Here is an 18,004-nt window from a genome sequence, read left to right as displayed (position 1 = left end):
CACATTTTGAGTAGCCAGCAACATGAACTATCATCACGCTCAAGCAGCATATGCAAATGAGCACATTTGTGGTCCTGGAGGAAGCAGTGTTTTGGACAGCAGCCCTGATGAGCATGCCAGGTCTGATATTAACTAACTGGGTGACCTTGAGCAAACATGTTTGCTTCTCTGAGTCTGTTTTCTCATCTGTGAAATTATAAATTTGGCCTGGATGATCTCTAAGATCACTTTGGATTGTAAAATTCTTTGACTCTCTGGTGAAAAAAATAAGACACATTAGAACCAAGGCTTAGTGTGAGGGCAAATTGCCCCTCTATCCCAAGGAAAGGGAGGGAAGAGAAAAACTGCCATGACTGTTGTATATATCTTCTTAATTCCAAATTGTATATGTGTTCTAAGGTAATATATTTCTTCTTAATGCAGAAATTGGCATTCCCCGTGAAGAAGAGACAGCATTGAGTAACAGATAATTTTTGGCATCTTTCCAACTCAGCCTCCCCTAGTGACTTTTCATAGTTAACATCTTGGGATACTTGTTCCTGATACTGCCTCTTGGATCAAAGAGCAAATCCATTGCATGTCCATTGATCTCCAGTACTGGTACTTGAGATTATACTCGGTGTCACCTGATTCCAGGAGATATAATGGAGAAGTGCACAGAATCACCACCTACGTTGCAGGTAGAACCTTCCTTTCTTCAGGGGGAGAATCTGATTCTGCAACCACAAATGCAGCATCTGACTGAGGAGAACCCTGCTCTGAGAGGCCAACTCATGCCTCCTCTGACTACTCCAATGATGTCTGTACCCTACTCACTTGAGAATCTCACCCAATTTCATGGTGATCCTGCCAGTGTCTCAGGGTTTCTTGCTCAGGTAACTACATACTTAACAGCTTTCAAGATTCCCAATTCTGTTAATGGTACCCAGAACAAGCTCGTTTTTGACTACCTATCCCAACAAATGGAAAGTTGTGGGGTCACATCCGGATCTGATCAGAGTACTATATTAAAGCAACATGAGAGCTTTGTTCGTGACTTCCAGCAGTCATTTGATGAACCCATGAAACAAGAAATGAACCCTTTGATGAATACTAAGGTTGACAAAGGAGACAACCCTTCTCAAAATGTGACTTGTAGTGAAACAAATCCGAGTGATCAGTTCCAAGAGGGACTAGCTGACCCCATCCAGGATAAAGAGAGCGTTGCAGATATGATGGGCAACCTCCCTGACCTGATCATTCAGTGCATTCAGTTGGATAAGAAACATAATGACAGGCCAGAGCTCCTACAGTCAGAGACTCAGCTCCCAACGTTGGCTTCCCTCACCTACCATCAATCTCTCTCCAGTACCACAGGCCTACCATCTAGGGAAGAGCCTTCACAACTTCGGGGAGGCCAGTTACCTCTCACCCCAGCCAAAAGAGCCCGCCAACAAGAAACTCATTTGTGCCTCTACTGCAACCAGGCTGATCACTTCACAAGAGATTGCCTTGCCAAACGCTCTCGAGCCCCAGCAAGTACAAACAATCCAGATCACCAGTAAGAAAAGCCCAGGAGGGTCAAAATGACCAACTTATATCCTTCTCGCCCACAGCCTTACTGATTTATATCCTGCACTAACTCTATACTACAGATGGAGAACTGCAAAGCCACTTTACATATAGCCATGAACTCTTTTGCTTCTGGAAATGTAATCAACCAGATCATGTTCATTTGGAAGTAACTCCTCACCAAACCTTATCTAACAATGAGGAAAACAATTCATAGGCACTTCTATAGTTTGGATCAATTCCTCCAAGAGTACTGTAAGTCTGCAGGTAAAACACTGCCCATCCTGAGCCAATAAAAAAAACACTGGAAGTGTTGGGAATCTCATCTCCACCAATGGATGAGATCTAGGTTGAGTTTATTGGCCTAGTCCATTTCTTGTGTGCTTATGACTGAGTCCAAGCCTTTTACCCTGGCCCTCATTGATCTATATCCTAGTTTCCTGTTGGTTTAGGTCCTCTGCCTAAAATCTTAGTTGTATCACCATAACTTGCCAATATTCTCCTCCTAGAAAGCGGATCCTGCTCCACATATAGATTGGGGTGTAGCTTCAACACAAACCAAACTTCCTGGAACCACAGCTTTGTCACCTTATGTAATTAGTTTCCATCCAAAGTCCCCTATTTGCCCCAAAAACTGAACCTTCCTGGAACCACAGCTTTGTCACCTTATGTAATTAGTTTCCATCCAAAGTCCCCTATTTGCCCCAAAAACTGAACCTGTTTCCTACTGACAAATTTATGGCCATTTGAATATTGCTTGGAATTATTGGTCTCTTCTATGGGCTAACCCTTCTGGCAGGTACATTCTATTAGCCATGCCCTAACAATCCCAGGATTCTCCCTCTTCCCTAATGATCCTAGATTGAGGTTCCAGAATATCTTACCAATAAGCAAAAATGATTTAGGATAATGACCTCTGAAAGATATTTAATGAGACCTAAAAAGTTCTCCTACATAGTTACTATAACTGCAGTGTTATTTCTGCTTTGGACAGAGAACATGGCCAAAATAATCTCCCTAAGGACTAAGAGTCAGGCTCTGCAGTAATTCCTGACTCTAAGCACCTCAATTTGGTCATTATCTAGGATCACTGTCCAGCACTATAGGTCTCTACCCTTACAGATCGCTTCTGGGGTTACTTATCTAATTGAGGATCATGAAAAACAATGAATGGAAGAACAGTTTCTGAACCATCCCATCTGAAAAATCCCAGTACACATACATTAACACCATCTGTACACAAAACTCAAGAAGTGATAAGCTTGATTGCTTGTGTTGTACTCTTGGCACATACAAACTCTGTATATAGATAGATGATGCTTCTGAGCTAAAGTAATACTGTCCTGGAAAGGCATAACTCCATAAAATGTTAAGAATATTCAGTGATGATCAGTTTATGCTTGTAAATTCTAAGCCTTTGGTCACGGCTTCTTAGTGTCATGTATGTCATCATAATGGGTCTCCTGAAATCACTAATTACATGTTCTTAGAAACCATCAACATCTTCTCAGAACATGAAGTGTCATTATATTTTGGCCCTGTCCTGGAGAGTTAGTCTAAATTTTCAGTGTTCAAATCCAACTAGGGTTACTAATCTCATCTGGTAGAACAACAAAGAGATCTTTCCACCCATTGGTGCCTCACCAACCACTGTGCTAACAATTATTTGCATTTTCAAAGGGTTTCCTTTATCAATAGTTTTCTATACATGCACATTACTCCATTAACTCCCTCAATAAGGAAACCTGAATGTACATATTTCAATAATACCAAGCAATTCCCACTGCAGTAATGAGATAGTATGAGATCCTCCAACAGGTAGATCTATTTGAAATTTGAGTGACTCTGAAATACCTTGGAGGTATCCTGACATATTACCACTAATTTGATAATAAAGGACTAACCCCTTGGCCTCTAGTCAGTTACTTTACTGACCTGAATATAGTCCTGAAATATCAATACAATCATTCAGTTGGTTTCATCATCAGTCTTTCCTTATCTTAGGGCCACATTTTTTTTATTGTAGACTCTCTCATAAAGATAAATATAAAAAAATAAAAAAATCCTGTTTTTACTCTCCCTTTGTGACAACATTATCTTCTTCTCCAAGAAATCTTCAGAATTCATAACCTCTTAGAAAAGATGATCAATCCAAAGTTGTAACTGCAGGATTAGAGCTTGTGGAGGTCCCTTGTTGAGGCATTCCAAGTCAAGGGCATTTTGTACACTATGTAGTTTTATCCAGTAGCCAGGCTGAGCATACTAATGGGAATCTGTGATCATGCTTTTCTGCCTACTAGCTATTAACAATTCTACCACTTCAAAATTTATTATAGTGACAACATCTACTTTATATCATCAAATTCAACAATAATTACTCATTACTTAGCATAAAGATAGTTACAAAGGGGTGTCCTCAGAACTTATAGCTAAATGAATTGCTCTGAGAATGGAACTATTCGAATCCACGGAGAACAGATGCAGTCTGTAACTTCAAAGGCTTGGAGAACCCCTTTGTCCAATAAAGGATGTAGTTTTAGAGAGACAGATCTGCTACATGATTGATACCACCCAGCAAGGTAGGGTCTAATTATTTTGTAAGACTTAATAAGATATTGCTAACAAAAGAATGGTCTACTTGGAGTCTGAAAAAGAAGGCAATGAGAAAAAAACATAATCACTAATCTCCCCAGCCTCAAAGATTATTGACCAGCACACCATTTGGAAGGTCCACCCTGACAGTATTGTTAAGCCACCAGGCCATTCCAATTTGGCCTTAGCCATTAAGATGGTCACCTGAATACATTTGCTCTGAGTTGATGGTCTTCAAGTAATCAGATTGTAATTGCTTTTCTGTATAAACTTTGTTATGGGGAGAACATTTCCTAACCTACTGACATAAGTGTTCTAGCCTATTTGGCAGTTAATTCTCATTGTAAGTGAATAAATTGGTGTTTGGCTTACTCATCAGTTTCTTGTGGGTTTTAATAGCATCAGTCCTTTGTATTCTAATCAACTCTGAGCACACTGAAACAGGTTCTCACTATGCACCACAGTATGAATCATAGTGAGTGCACTCAAGATTGGCCTCCTTAGGAAACTTGTCTCAATATTAGACAGCTTCCCTCTTTATTTCTCTCATTTATCTATAGCTATAATAAGATTTTGAAATACCTATGATTTAAGTTCCTTCACTTTCCTCTACTCATACCCAGAAGCATGGTACCTACCATAAAACATTGTCATTTACAACACTACATAGCTCAGTACAACTGTCATATTATACTGTCATGGATGCAGACATAACACATAACTGTAGGCATGAGCCATCAGAGAGCACCATTAGAGAGAGATAACTATAGCATTGTCCTTACTCCTACTATCTCCATTTTGTCCAGATGACAACACATAGAACTCATATTGTCACTGCCCTCATTTCTATCCATGATGATAGAAACAATAAGTACCACCTTTACTGAATTCTGGAATATCATCTCCACAAAGAAACATTTCACCTATTACAATAATCATCTCTGAAGCAAAATAAAACATTTAAGACATACAGAAGTTCTTTCAGCGTCTTGGCAAAATTTAATACCACGTGCCCTTGGGAAGGCTTCAGGAGGTTATATTACATCTGTAAAGCCCTCTATACTGATGGCTTTTTCAATATCTTGTTATGAAGCTTTAGGTTACATTTGGCCAAGAGAATTTTTAAAAATCTGTCCATGGAATATATGATAGTGATATAGAGCTTCAATATTATCATAAGCCAAGAGACACTGTCCATGTTTCAAAAAAAAATTTCCAGAAGTGAGCTACACCACTTAGTAGAGTTAATAGAAATATTATAGTGAATGTGTCTCAGTCTCTAAGCCACAATGTCTTGTCATTGATCATGACGATGGCATTGAGCAATCATGTACTAAATTACTGGTAGTACTTCCTGGTGTTGGCTTTGATTCTTGAGTCTGTTTGAACTTGATTCCCACTCATTGATTTCCTCTTGGGTATAAAATTTAGCTTTGTGGATATCTAGGAAAAGGGAACTAATACTATGTGAATGACTATTTTATAGCAGGCATTATGCTGTGCTGAGTGCTTTAATTTTAATACTGCTTATTTAAATTCGATATTACTGAAAGATGGACTGGGGTTGTGGCTCAGCGGTAGAGCACTTGCCTGGCATGTGTGAGGCCCTGGGTTCGATCCTCAGCACCAGATAAAAATAAAAATAAAATAAAGGTATTTTAAAAAAAAGAAGGTGTGTCTTAAAAAATATTACATATCCATTTCTAGCATTTAGTGCTTACTATAATCATTTGAGTTAGGTGCTATAGATTCAATTTAAAAAATGATAAAAATGAAGGGTCAGAGCAGTTAATTTATCCACTCCAGTCATGCAGCTAGTGTCTGAGCTAAAATCTGAAAGCATATCTTTCTGATGCCAGAGGCTTATGATTGCTGATAAAAAGGGGACATTCTCTAATTCATACCCTTCCTGATTACCAAACTTAATTTTACTTCCCATAGCCACTCCAAAGAGAGAAACAACTCTAACTGGTGGTCATATAGCCAATGGTTGAAAGTCACATTCTAGACAGCGGTCTATAAAAGAAGCATAGAACAAATTGGTGCTTTATATGACTCTGACATTTCATTTGTTTCTAATAGGCTGGAGAAAATTCCTTGACACATCAAAAAAATACACTGTATAAGCCTTATCCAATAGGATAGGCACTTGTTTGCTGAGTCAGGATTTTAACAAAAGTTTTATTTTAACAAAAATGCTTCATATTTTTACAGCTCCTCTTACAGCTCCTCTTTCAAAGCTATTGAGTCTTTTTTGAATGATTATGTTTACAGTGGTTGAACAATACCAGAAGACAAGGACAACTTTAAAGTCTTCTGATGGTTGCTATCTGCTATCATCATGGAGAAATCAAGGTTAAAATAAGATTCTGATTAATTCATACAGCAGTCGTTTAGCCATTTAAATTTGAGAATGGCCGGGTGTGGTGGTGCATGTCTGTAATCCCAGTGGCTCAGAGGCTGAGGAAGGAGGATTCTGAGTTCAAAGCCATCCTCAGCAAAAGTGAGACCCTGTCTCTAAATAAAATTCAAAATAGGGTTGGGAATATGATTTAGTAGTTTAGTGCCCCTGAGTTCAATCCCTGGTACCAATTAATTGATTAATTAATTTGAGAACTGTCCTTACTGTATCATCTTCAGGGACTATCTCATCCAAAATTCTGACTCTAAGAAGAAATTATGGGGAGATACTCTTGTTTTCTTTAATATCAACCATGAGTTTAGTAACAACTACCAAGCATCATGTTTCCCCTTGCTATCCATAATGATTCTATTATCCATGAATCCCTTATTAAATCTATTTGTTTATAGCCTGTAATACCTAATGAGGCAATAGAAATCATAAGTTTACAACCTGTATTTTAAATAAGACTTCCCCCTACATGCAGTAACTTCATCTGTGTGTAATGTAAAGGCATTCTTCTCCCATTTCAATTTTTTCCAGATATGAAAGGACCTGATACTGATTCCCTCATTTTTGATAAGTATCCTCCAAAGTCCCACATGTTAATGACACCATCATTGTAGCACTATTGGGAGGTGGAGGAATCCTTAAGAGGTGGGGGCCAGTGGGAGGAAGTTACATCATAGGGGGCATTCTCTAGCCTCTTTCTCCTTCTCTTTTTGCTTCCTGACTATGAGATGAACATACTTCTGCCATGGACTCCTGCCATGATGTATTAACTTGCCACAGGGCCAAAGGCAATAGGGCCAAGCAACCATAGACTGAAACCTCTGAAAAGTGAGCCAACACAAACCTCTCCTCTTTTTGACTATCTCATGTACTAGAAAGTTGACTAACTGATCATCTCAAACATGACTTTAGAAGTTTCAGATAGTAATAACAGACACTGAGTGCTTACTATGTGCCAAAGATAAAGTAGGTGGATTTATATTCATAATCCTCACAATAATCCCATGAGGAAAGCACAATTAATAGTCCCATTTCACAGGAGAAAACAAGTAAACTAATAGAGCTTAAATGACTTTCCAAAGTTATAAGCTACTAGGTCACTGAGTCAGTGACCTGGCCAATAAGTACAAGTGTCTCTGATAGTAAAGCTCATGTTGTCACTATGCTATATGTTCTTCTCAATTGTTGTCCCAGGTTGAACAACTTTAATCTTTTTTAGTTGGCCTCATGTATTTATCCATCCCTCCAGCACACCCTTTATAAACCTTCTCCAACTCCACTCAGTTTTTAGTGGAGGACAATCATCACAAATGTACCCAGAATTCTAAGTGTGGACACAAAATAAGTGTGAACAAGATAATATTTTGTCTTTCATTGCTAATGTTTTCTTTTTTAAAAAAATGACATCTAGTAACATTTTGGCCTTTTCAGTTTTGGTCAATACCTTGAGAGAAGAATCATTATACACTATTCCCTAAAAGCCACAATTCCCTTTCTGAATTGTAACTGTTAGCACAAACCACATTACCCCCAAAATATAGTTGGAATATATTTTAACAAAAGGAAAGCCTTCAACAACACTGAAATTCATTGTTTCTTTCTTCCCAATATTCTCCAAAGTTTTCTTATAGTTTTCCTACAATGGTTTGCTTAATTATAATTATAATAATAGCAGCTATTATTTATTGACAATTTACTATATGTCAGCCATTGTGTCCTTTGATTTATGTGCATCTTCTCTTTAAATTCTCACAGTTACTCTCTTAGATATTTGTTATTATTATCTCTATTATGAAGATGAGGAAACCAAGGCTTAGAGTAATAATGGAAATTGTCCATGGACATAGCTAGTAGGTATCAGAGGTCAGGCTGAAATCTATTTACATGCAACATCAGAGACCATTCCTATATAATACATTATCTATTTCCAACAGGAGTAAACAAACTATCAGCTGTGGGACAAGTTCAGACTACTGTTTGTTTTTATTAATCTTATTGGAGCACAATCATACCCATTAGTTTACATATTATTTTTGACAGCTTTCATGCTATGGCATGTAAGATCCATGAAGCCAAAAACATTTGGTACTTGGTCCTTTACAGATAGTTTTCTGATCCTGAATCTGTAAGATATTAAAGTATTAAACTAATTCTTGGGGCCTCCTACTATTTATATCTGTCCTTTCAAATGGGTCATTTATCCCTATTCTTGCTATCTGCTTCTAAATTAGTCCCATATACATGATGAAATGATTGAATTATGTAATCTTGGTTGTAGAGGCTTACCTAGAACATTTTGGTAGCCCAAATATATTAATTTCTCTTGTGATCATTTACCAGAATGTATACTTTCTACACCAAGAAACTAATAGATTGGCCCGGTATGGTTGTGGGAGACATGTGCTATTTACTGCCCCAGAAAACAGTCTAGTTTTGGCAATGGTCTCTAATTTTCATGTGGATATCTAACTTCTTCCTTACTTCAGTCCACCTTCCTGATTTACATCTTAGCCCCAGTCCTGGGACCTAATCTTAAGTCAATCATCACAGGGCCTTTGTCTGACCATTTTGCTTTCCCAGTAGGCTTATGTTCTATGCTGATCCAGGTAGAGTAAATTTTATGACTTTTCTTGGGAATGTCGGAAAAATGCTCTCCTTTTATTCCATACTAGAATAGATATAGAAGGTTGTGTCTCTGATTGCCCTTGACAATCATTGTTTGATTAAGAAAAGAGAACCCATTTGGTTAAGAGTGAAGACATCCCAAAGAAATGAAGGGTAGAGACAGAGAAATCAAATCCTGATGATGGTTTCATTAATCACTGAATCCAGCTATGTCTGAAGGTCTTTAACCATTTGAGCCAATAAAATCCTTTTAGGAATGTACATTAGGCAGGATTTTCTCTCTTTTGCAATCCAAAGAGTCCTGATACAATGATTTTCCTTATTGAAACTACACTATTTTTAGCCCAATCTCTTAAATCAACTTGGGGAATGACAGCAAAAAAAGTTGTTAGTTGCTTAGTAACAGCAACAAAGTTCCCACATTGTACTGATGGCATTGGACAAAGAACATCAGTCTTATTCATTCTATCTGCTTTTAGCTCTCTAATACAGAAGTTCCTGCTTCTCTACCAGAAGAAGCTTTGTAGAGTCTCCTAGATTTGTGAAGTTTTCTTTGACCCACTGGGAAGATACAGGATGACCTGTACAGACAAGTCAGCTTTCAAAGGATTGTAACCTTCTACACCAATGTCTTTCTATTTCTTAGTAAACAAATGTGAGATAGATGCTTAGAATTTGGAAGACAGGTTGAAGCCCAGTATCTTTCCTGTCACCAACACCTACAACTTTTACAAATACATGTTGAAATATCAAAGAATGGTGGTTAATAGGGAAGAATCCTGGAGCCAGACTGCATGGATTTAAATGCTGGATAACTCTGACTACCCACATGACATTCTGCAGTTTCTTTAATCTCTCTGTGCTATTCTATATAGGGTTGTTATGAAGGCTAAATTAATCATAATTTATACAAATCTTTAAAAAGTGTTAAATGAAAAAAGTAATAAATGACAAAATGTATTACAAATAATTTGAATATAAATTCATAGAATCTATCAAAATATTTATGGTCCCACACCATGCAACACATGATGGAAAAATAGCATAAATATTAAATGAGAAAGAATATATAACTTGATACATGAAATAGATTATTTTTGTCCAAGTGCCAATTCCATGGAATCATATTTTATCCATTAGGACTATTGTAGAAGTGGTCTTGCTTAAAGTGAATGCAGACACAGAAATTCATGAAAACTAAACATTTAGTCTTCCCTTTTCCCAACCAAAAGTGCATTTCTGCTTAATTCCCTTTGCCCTCAAAGTCATGGAACTCAATTTCCGAGACACATTTTATTTCATTTTAGCACCTAGGAAGGATAAGGTGAAGACCTAAAAATTTATTCTAATGTTGCCTATGTTTCCCACACTCCCTTGAGCCCAGCATAATCCCAATCCAAGTAATTATTGGACACTTAACTGTGTGCCTTAGCACTATGCCACAAAACGTGTAGGGGTAAAAGTAGTGGGATGCAATGTCTTAGGAACAAAAATTTTACAATATGTTTGAGAAGATGATAAACAAATCCAACAATGTCTGAGGATATGTGATTCACTTCTAAACTTACAGTGTCCCCTGTCAGGCCTTCTGTAGTCTTTGACCTTTATCCTGCTAAGTTCTCTTGCCTTCATATATTTAGGCCTGCAATAACCAATACTGACCATAGATAAGCTTAAGATGATCCATCCAAATGCCAGTGTGCCTTTAACACCAGGGCTGGGTGGATAATTTGTGGGGACCAGTATAAAATGAAGATATGAATTTTCTAGTTTAACAAGCAGAGGAAAATGCCATTAAAGTTAATAAAATTTCACACTTTTGTTTCTTTTGCAGTTTCTCTTTCAATCTGTAGTAGTGGGGGGTTTCCTTTTTTTTTTTTTTTTGAAGTTTCAAACATGCAGAAAACTTGAAAGTATGGTAGACTTCTGTCCTCCCCGTCCCTTATTGTGTGTTAACATCCACATATCAGAAAGAACATTTGGCCTTTGATTTTGAAACTGGCTTATTTGACTTGGGATAGTCTCCAGTTCTATCCATTTACCAGCAAATGTCATTATGTCATTCATTTTTATGACTGAGTAACATTTCATTGTGTAGGGGGGATGAAAATAAGAAAGACAGTAGAATAAGTCAGATGTCATTAAGGATATTGAGATAATATCATATTGAATTTAGGGTGGGCCCTAAATCCAATGTCTAGTGTCCTTATAAGAGAAAGGAAAGTATAAATCCACGTAAAGACAGAGGCAAAGGTTAAGAGTTCTGCTGCCACACGTCAAGAGTGCCAGAAGCCACCAGAAGCTGGAAAAGGCAAATGAAGATGCTTTTTCCTATGTTCATATATGAATACACGACCTGTGAAACTCCACATCATGTACAACCACAAGAATGGGATCCTGCTGGGCACAGTGGCACACACCTATTCCCAGCGGCTCAAAAGGCTGAGGCAGGAGGATCATGAGTTCAAAGCCAGCCTCAGCAAAAGCAAGGCACTGAGCAACTCAGTGAGACCCTATTTATAAATAAAATATAAAATAGGACTGGGGATGTGGCTCAGAGTTCAAGTGCCCCAGAGTAGCAATTTAAAAAAAAATGGGATCCTAACTAGAATAATTATACTCTATGTATGTATAATATGCCAAAATGCTCGTTACTGTCATGTATGTCTGAAAAGAACAAATAAAAAAAAAAGGAAGTATAGTGGAAGCCTGGTGTATGTTTCTATTAGTTTCCCGAGGCTGCTGCGACAAATTACGGTTTTTTAAGTAGCTTAACATAATAGAAATTTATTCTCTAACATTTCTGAAGGCTAGAAGTCCAAAATTAAGATGGGATATAGCCAGGATTCTTCTAAGGAAAGAGCATATTCATTTGTCTTTTCCAACTTCTGGTGGCTCCTGGCACACTTGGCTTGTGGCAGCAGAACTCTTACCTCTGTCTCTACCTTTATGTGGCTTTATTCCTTGGGCCTGTGTACTTTCCTTTCTCTTATAAGGACACTAAACATTGGATTTAGGGCCCACCCTAAATTCAGTATGATATCATCTCAATATCCTTAATGATATCTATAAAGACCCTATTTCTCCAATTAAGTCCAAATTCACAGGTACAAAGAGTTAGAACTTAGAATTCAACCCTTGACAAGATTTAAATAGATTGATGAATTTTAATGTTTTATTTTCTCTGGTTCTGTCACCCCCCACTCACACAAATTGGAAATATCATGCACTTCAGCCCTAAATATTTCCATAGGCATATCTTAGGACTAAAAAATGTTTCTAGGGCTGGGGGTGTGGCTCAAGCGGTAGCGTGCTCGCCTGGCATGCGTGCGGCCCGGGTTCGATCCTCAGCACCACATACAAACAAAGATGTTGTGTCTGCCGAAAACTAAAAAATAAACATTAAAAAATTCTCTCTCTCTCTCTCTCTCTCTCTCTCTCTCTCTCTCTCTCTCTCTTTTAAAAAAGAAATATTTCTACATTACTCAGGAAATTTAGTATTAATGCAATAGTGTCATTTATTATTCTGTCCAAATTTAATATATCCATTCCTCTTAATATTATGTTTTGTAGCTTTGTTTATTATTCAGGATTCAATGAAATTGCATTTGGCTTGTAAAGTCTCTTTAGTTTCTTTTAACTTTGAATAACCCCCTACTATTTTTGTTGCTAGTTTGTTTTTCATGATGCTAATAGTTTCAAAAAGGCCAGGTAAGTTTTATTATATAGAATATTCTACATTCTGTAATTTTCTTTTTTAAAAAAATTTTAGTTGTAGGTAGACACAATACCTTTATATTATTTATTTATTTTAATGTGGTGCCGAGGATGTTACCTAGTGCCTCACACATACTAGGCAAGCCCTCTACCACTGAGCCACAACCCCAGCCTACACTCTGCAATTTTCTGATAGCTTCTTCAGGATTATCTTCAACTTGAACATTCTTAAAAAGATGAATTCATGGATGATGTTTGGGAATCCCCAATGTATGGTCTCAGCAGGCCTAGGAGCTCAGTTTGTCCCTAGAGTGATGGGTGCTGGGTTTGATTCCACAGCTAAGTTAGGAGCTGTCAGATCTCTACACTGTAAAGGTACTTTTATTCCTTTATAGTTGAAATCAAATGTGAGGTGATAATCTCAAACTTTTTGACTATCTGCTCCCAGCAATACTTCAATCCAATGGTTTTAGTCTCTAATGGTGATCTGTATACTTGCACTTGCTATTACACTGGGGAGACACGCAGTGATAACTTACTAATTCCATGATTTCTTCTACATTTATTAGCTGGTGTTTTTCAATAAAAAAGTCTTTTATATCTCCCTCTGTCTCTATTGCTTTCTCTTTTCCTCTATCCCTCTCTCTTTCTTTTTTTTGTTCTCTCTTTTCTATCACTATGAATTCAAGAATTGTTTTTACTACCCAATATGATATGAACTTTCTTCCTTCCTGATGTTTCAAGATTTTTCTTTTATCACTTTCTGTTTTAGAAACTTCCTTTAGCCATCTTTTAAGATAGATCTGCTGAAAACAAGTTTTCATCATTCATCTTCTTCTAAGAATGTTTTGATCACCCTTTCCTTGCTGAAGTGTACTCTTGCGAGATTTTGGGACTTAAGGTTGACATTTCTTATCTTTAAGCATTTAAAAAATCTTGTTCTATTTTCTCCCCTTGGTTTTTGATTAGAAATGTGTCATTTAAATTGTTTTTTTTTTTCACACTTTAGGTAAATGTTTCTTTCTCACTGTTTTCAATCTTTTTTTCTGTCTTTAGTTTTCAGAAGTCTGGCTAAGATACATTTTAGAGTGAATTTCTTTAGGTTTATTCTATTTGGGGTTGCTCACCTTTTCAAATCTCCATTCCAATACCCTTATTAAGCTTGATAAGTTTTCAGCAAATATTTTTATGTATATTTTTAGCTCTGCTTCTTTTGTTTTCTGAGACTCCAATAAAATTGTTATTATATCTTTTGTCATAGTCCCACAGGTTCCTGGGACTCTGTTTACTTTTTAAGTTCTATTTTCTCCCTGTTGTTCATATTGGATAATCACGATTATTCTATCTTCTAATTCACTATTACTTCCTCTGTGTTCTCCATTGTATTGTTGAGCTCATCCCTTGAGTTTTTCCTCTTTTTTCTGCTGATTTATTTATTGCATCACACACCATTGCAGAAATGGAATTAAGCAGAGAAGGTGGTGTGGGTTTTGCCCCCAGAAAATAAAACTTTGGTGGAATAATTTTGATGAATTAATTTTGTGATCCAATTATTTATCTTTTTTATTTTTTATCCATTCCAATTAGTTATAGATGACAGTAGAATGTATTTCTATTCATTGTACACAGATGGAGCACAACTTTTCATTTCTCTGGTTGTACATGATGTAGTCACACCATTCATGCAATCGTACATGTGCCTAGTGTAATGATGTCTATCTCATTCCATCATCTTTCCTAACCCCATGCCCCCTCCCCTCCTCACATTCCCCTTTGCCCAGTCCAAACTTCCTCCATTCTTCCCTCCCCCCCCCATTATGGATTAGCATCCACTTATCAAAGAAAACATTTGGCCTTTGTTTTTTTTGGGTTTGGCTTAATTCACTTAGCATGATATTCTCAAACTCCATATATTTACCTGCAAATGCCATAATTTTATTCTCTTCTAATGCTGAGTAATATTGCATTATGCGTATATACCACAGTTTCTTTATCCAGTCATCTATTGTATGAGCATCTAGATTGATTCCCCAGTTTAGCTAAGTTTTATTTTTTTCTTATTTAAATTTGGATTATTGTATTCTTTTTGTCCTAAAATTTTCATCTGGTTATTTGTTATGTCTTCTATTTCTTTGCTTTAACGTTCTCTGCTACTTCTAATTTTTCATTTGTTTCAAGCATGCTTTTCATTGCTTATTGATGTGTTTTTATGAAGGCTGCTTTAAAATTGTTGTCAGATAATTCTAGTATCTCTGTCATCATGGTATTGCCATCAGTTGATTGGTCTTTTCTTGTTCAGTTTGTGACTTTACAGGTTTTTGACATAATGAGTGATTTTTAAAATTGCATCATTGGCATTTTGAGTATTATGTTAGGAATAATACGTCTATTTAAGATTTCTGTTGTAGCGGGCCCTCTCTGATGCTGAAATAACAGAAAATAGGAGCGCTTTCCAGTTATAGTCAGTTGGGAGTAAAAGTACATGTTTCCATTTGGTTCCTCTAATAATACCTTGTGGGAGGAGGGGCACCATCTTACTGCTAGGCATATGTGGGAATTCAGGTATCCCACCCTGATAGCACCCTAGCTGGTAGAGAGAGGGTTGTCTTGTACTTCTTCTTACACAGCCTTCAGTAGTATTGGGTAAGGGAAGAAGTTCATTACAACTGGGCAGTGGTAAAATTCTTGACTTAGACTTGGCCTTCTCTGACACCACCCCAGCAGAAAGAGCGAAGGATGTCTTATAAGCACTGGTATAGAGTAGAAGTCCAGGATCCATCCATGATCTCTGTAGACACCATGGGGGCTCATTACCTCATTTAGCAGTCTCTGACACCATCTTAGCAAGTGAGCAGTGGAGCATGTAGGGAGGGTAGAGCAATATAGGTTTTGTATGGGTGGTGTGGGACCATATTTTTTCTGCAGTATTTGGCTAAAGTAGAACAGTCTTTATCTAAAAGATTTTTTTTTCATCTTAGGCCTTCCCTTTTCTAGTCTTTTGCTACAGAAAGCAGGCTTTTTATTAGAATTTTTAAAGAAATCTCTGCCACTGGTTTTCTGTTGTTTCCAGGTTGGTGGTTGCTCTGACACTAGTCTGGGATATTTGAGGAAAAGAGAAAACCAAGGGTACTCATTGCAACATATTTCCACCTGTCAGAATTTTTATGTATATATATAGATATATAATATATACACACATATATGCATGTATATATGTATATATTTATGTGTATATATGTCTATGTATATATATACACATGTATGTGTGTGCGTGTGTGTATATATATATATATATATATATATATATATATATACAGAGAGAGAGAGAGAGAGAGAGAGAGAGAGAGAGAGGGTATAGTTTTGTTAGGTGACCTTATTGAGAAGGATATGAAAAAGTGCATCCACTCTGTCTTTGTCTAAGACTTCAGTCCTCTGTCATGGTGGTTTGTGTGTGTCTGTGTGTGTATGTGTGCTATTTAATGCCATGCTTCCTGGAACATGCAGCTAAATGCCAAGTAATTACAAACCTTCAAAAATGCTTGAGGACTCCTGCCTTGTGAGGTTTCCCTGCTGTACATCAACCTGATATGCTATACCCAATGTGGGGATAGAAAAGTCAATCTTCTCTTCCCTGAGGACAGCCTCCCTAACTCACAGTGAATAATTGACCCTTAAGGAATTGCAGACTTTCACAGTGGGACATTTTTGGCATCTGACTCATGCAGGCTGAGAGGTTTGCCCCCAGGAAGTCTCCTGTCAAATGTGCCATGGAGTTGCCACCTCAGAGTAGCATCCCCTCTCTGAGACACTGCAGGACACACACACTTGTACCTGACTGTCCTGTAGCAGGCCCCTACTTGAAATAAAGAGAGTAAGTAATCATTAATTAGATTGGGTCAGTAAAGGAAACATCTAGCAAAAGTCTTTTTCAGACTCATCTAGTAACTTCACTTCACCTCAATTTTATAAGTACCAGGGTGCCACAGTCTGGCTGGGCACAAATCACGAGCCACTGAAGCAGGAACAAACTCTTTATTTCTGAGCTCCACCAGCACACTCCACACATGCTCCCCAGGAACTCTCCCAAAGGACACCCACATGGCTCCTCCAGAAACCACCAACCGGAAATCCCTCCTCCGGCACTTCCCCAACCAATGGGAACTCTCCTGGAATTCCTGCGAGAACTCCAAAGTAGCAGGCTGAGGTGGAGAGGGGGGGCGGGGGGGGGGGTCTAATATACACAGCTTAACATAACCATTATCATCTCAATGGCTTGCTGGCATCACCTCTCAACCACTCTGTTCTGGCAAAAATGCCATGCCATTCGGCTCTCAGCACCAGGGAATAGAAAAACCCTTCCCAGGGAGGCGGGGCAGTAACAGGAAAAGGAAACACATATAAACAAGGCTGTAAGTAAGACCAATATGCACATTCTTCAATATCCCATATGATATTGCTTATAAAACATAAGCTGAAAGATAAAATTAAGAATTTTAAGACAACAAGCACAGACCATTCAACACCAAGCATAGGGCTCTTTTGAGTGTTGCACTTTACAAGACTGCACTGGTGGTATGCTATGAAGCCAGAACTGTTTACCAACCACCTAGTTGCCATTTGTCCTCAAGGAAACATCTAGCAAAACTTTTTTTTTCCAGTCTCATTCAGTGAATTCCCTTCACCTCAATTTTATAAGATAAATTTTATTCACAGTCCCTTTTGCTTCACAATGTTATAAAACTGAGCAGTAACCATAGAAATACCAACTTATGTCAAAATTTTTTCATGGTTCCTTCCAAAGTTCATCTTAGTTTTATTTAATTGCTATCCCCTTAAATCATTAATATGTATTAAGGCATGCCACTACGTATTGTAACAAGAGAAAATGGGATAGTGATAAAAGAATGTTGTTTTCCAGAATGTTCTTTTCTACTCTCAAAATTCTATAAGCATGTCATTCTATTATTATTATTCTAATGATCTCTGTGTACATGCAAATTCCTCTATGTAGCTTTGTTATTCATTTAAGACTGGTTGACTGTAATGTGACTGTCAGAATTTCTTAAGAGGGTATTCTAATACAAAGGGACACAAGGAAACTTTTGG

The 18,004-nt window shown here is 37.5% G+C and overlaps 1 protein-coding gene across 1 annotated transcript; it reads left to right on the top strand.

Moving 5' to 3' along the window:
- The first annotated feature begins 644 nt into the window (after positions 1 to 644).
- Rtl4 (retrotransposon Gag like 4) lies at positions 645 to 1,544 on the top strand. Its single transcript, XM_026396769.1, has one exon. The coding sequence runs from the start codon at positions 645 to 647 to the stop codon at positions 1,542 to 1,544; it is 900 nt and encodes a 299-aa protein (XP_026252554.1).
- Positions 1,545 to 18,004: the final 16,460 nt, after the last annotated feature.

This window comes from Urocitellus parryii, chromosome X (assembly GCF_045843805.1).
Source record: "Urocitellus parryii isolate mUroPar1 chromosome X, mUroPar1.hap1, whole genome shotgun sequence".
Classification (NCBI taxonomy): Eukaryota; Metazoa; Chordata; class Mammalia; order Rodentia; family Sciuridae; genus Urocitellus; species Urocitellus parryii.
This window is presented reverse-complemented; position numbering and strand designations above follow the sequence as displayed.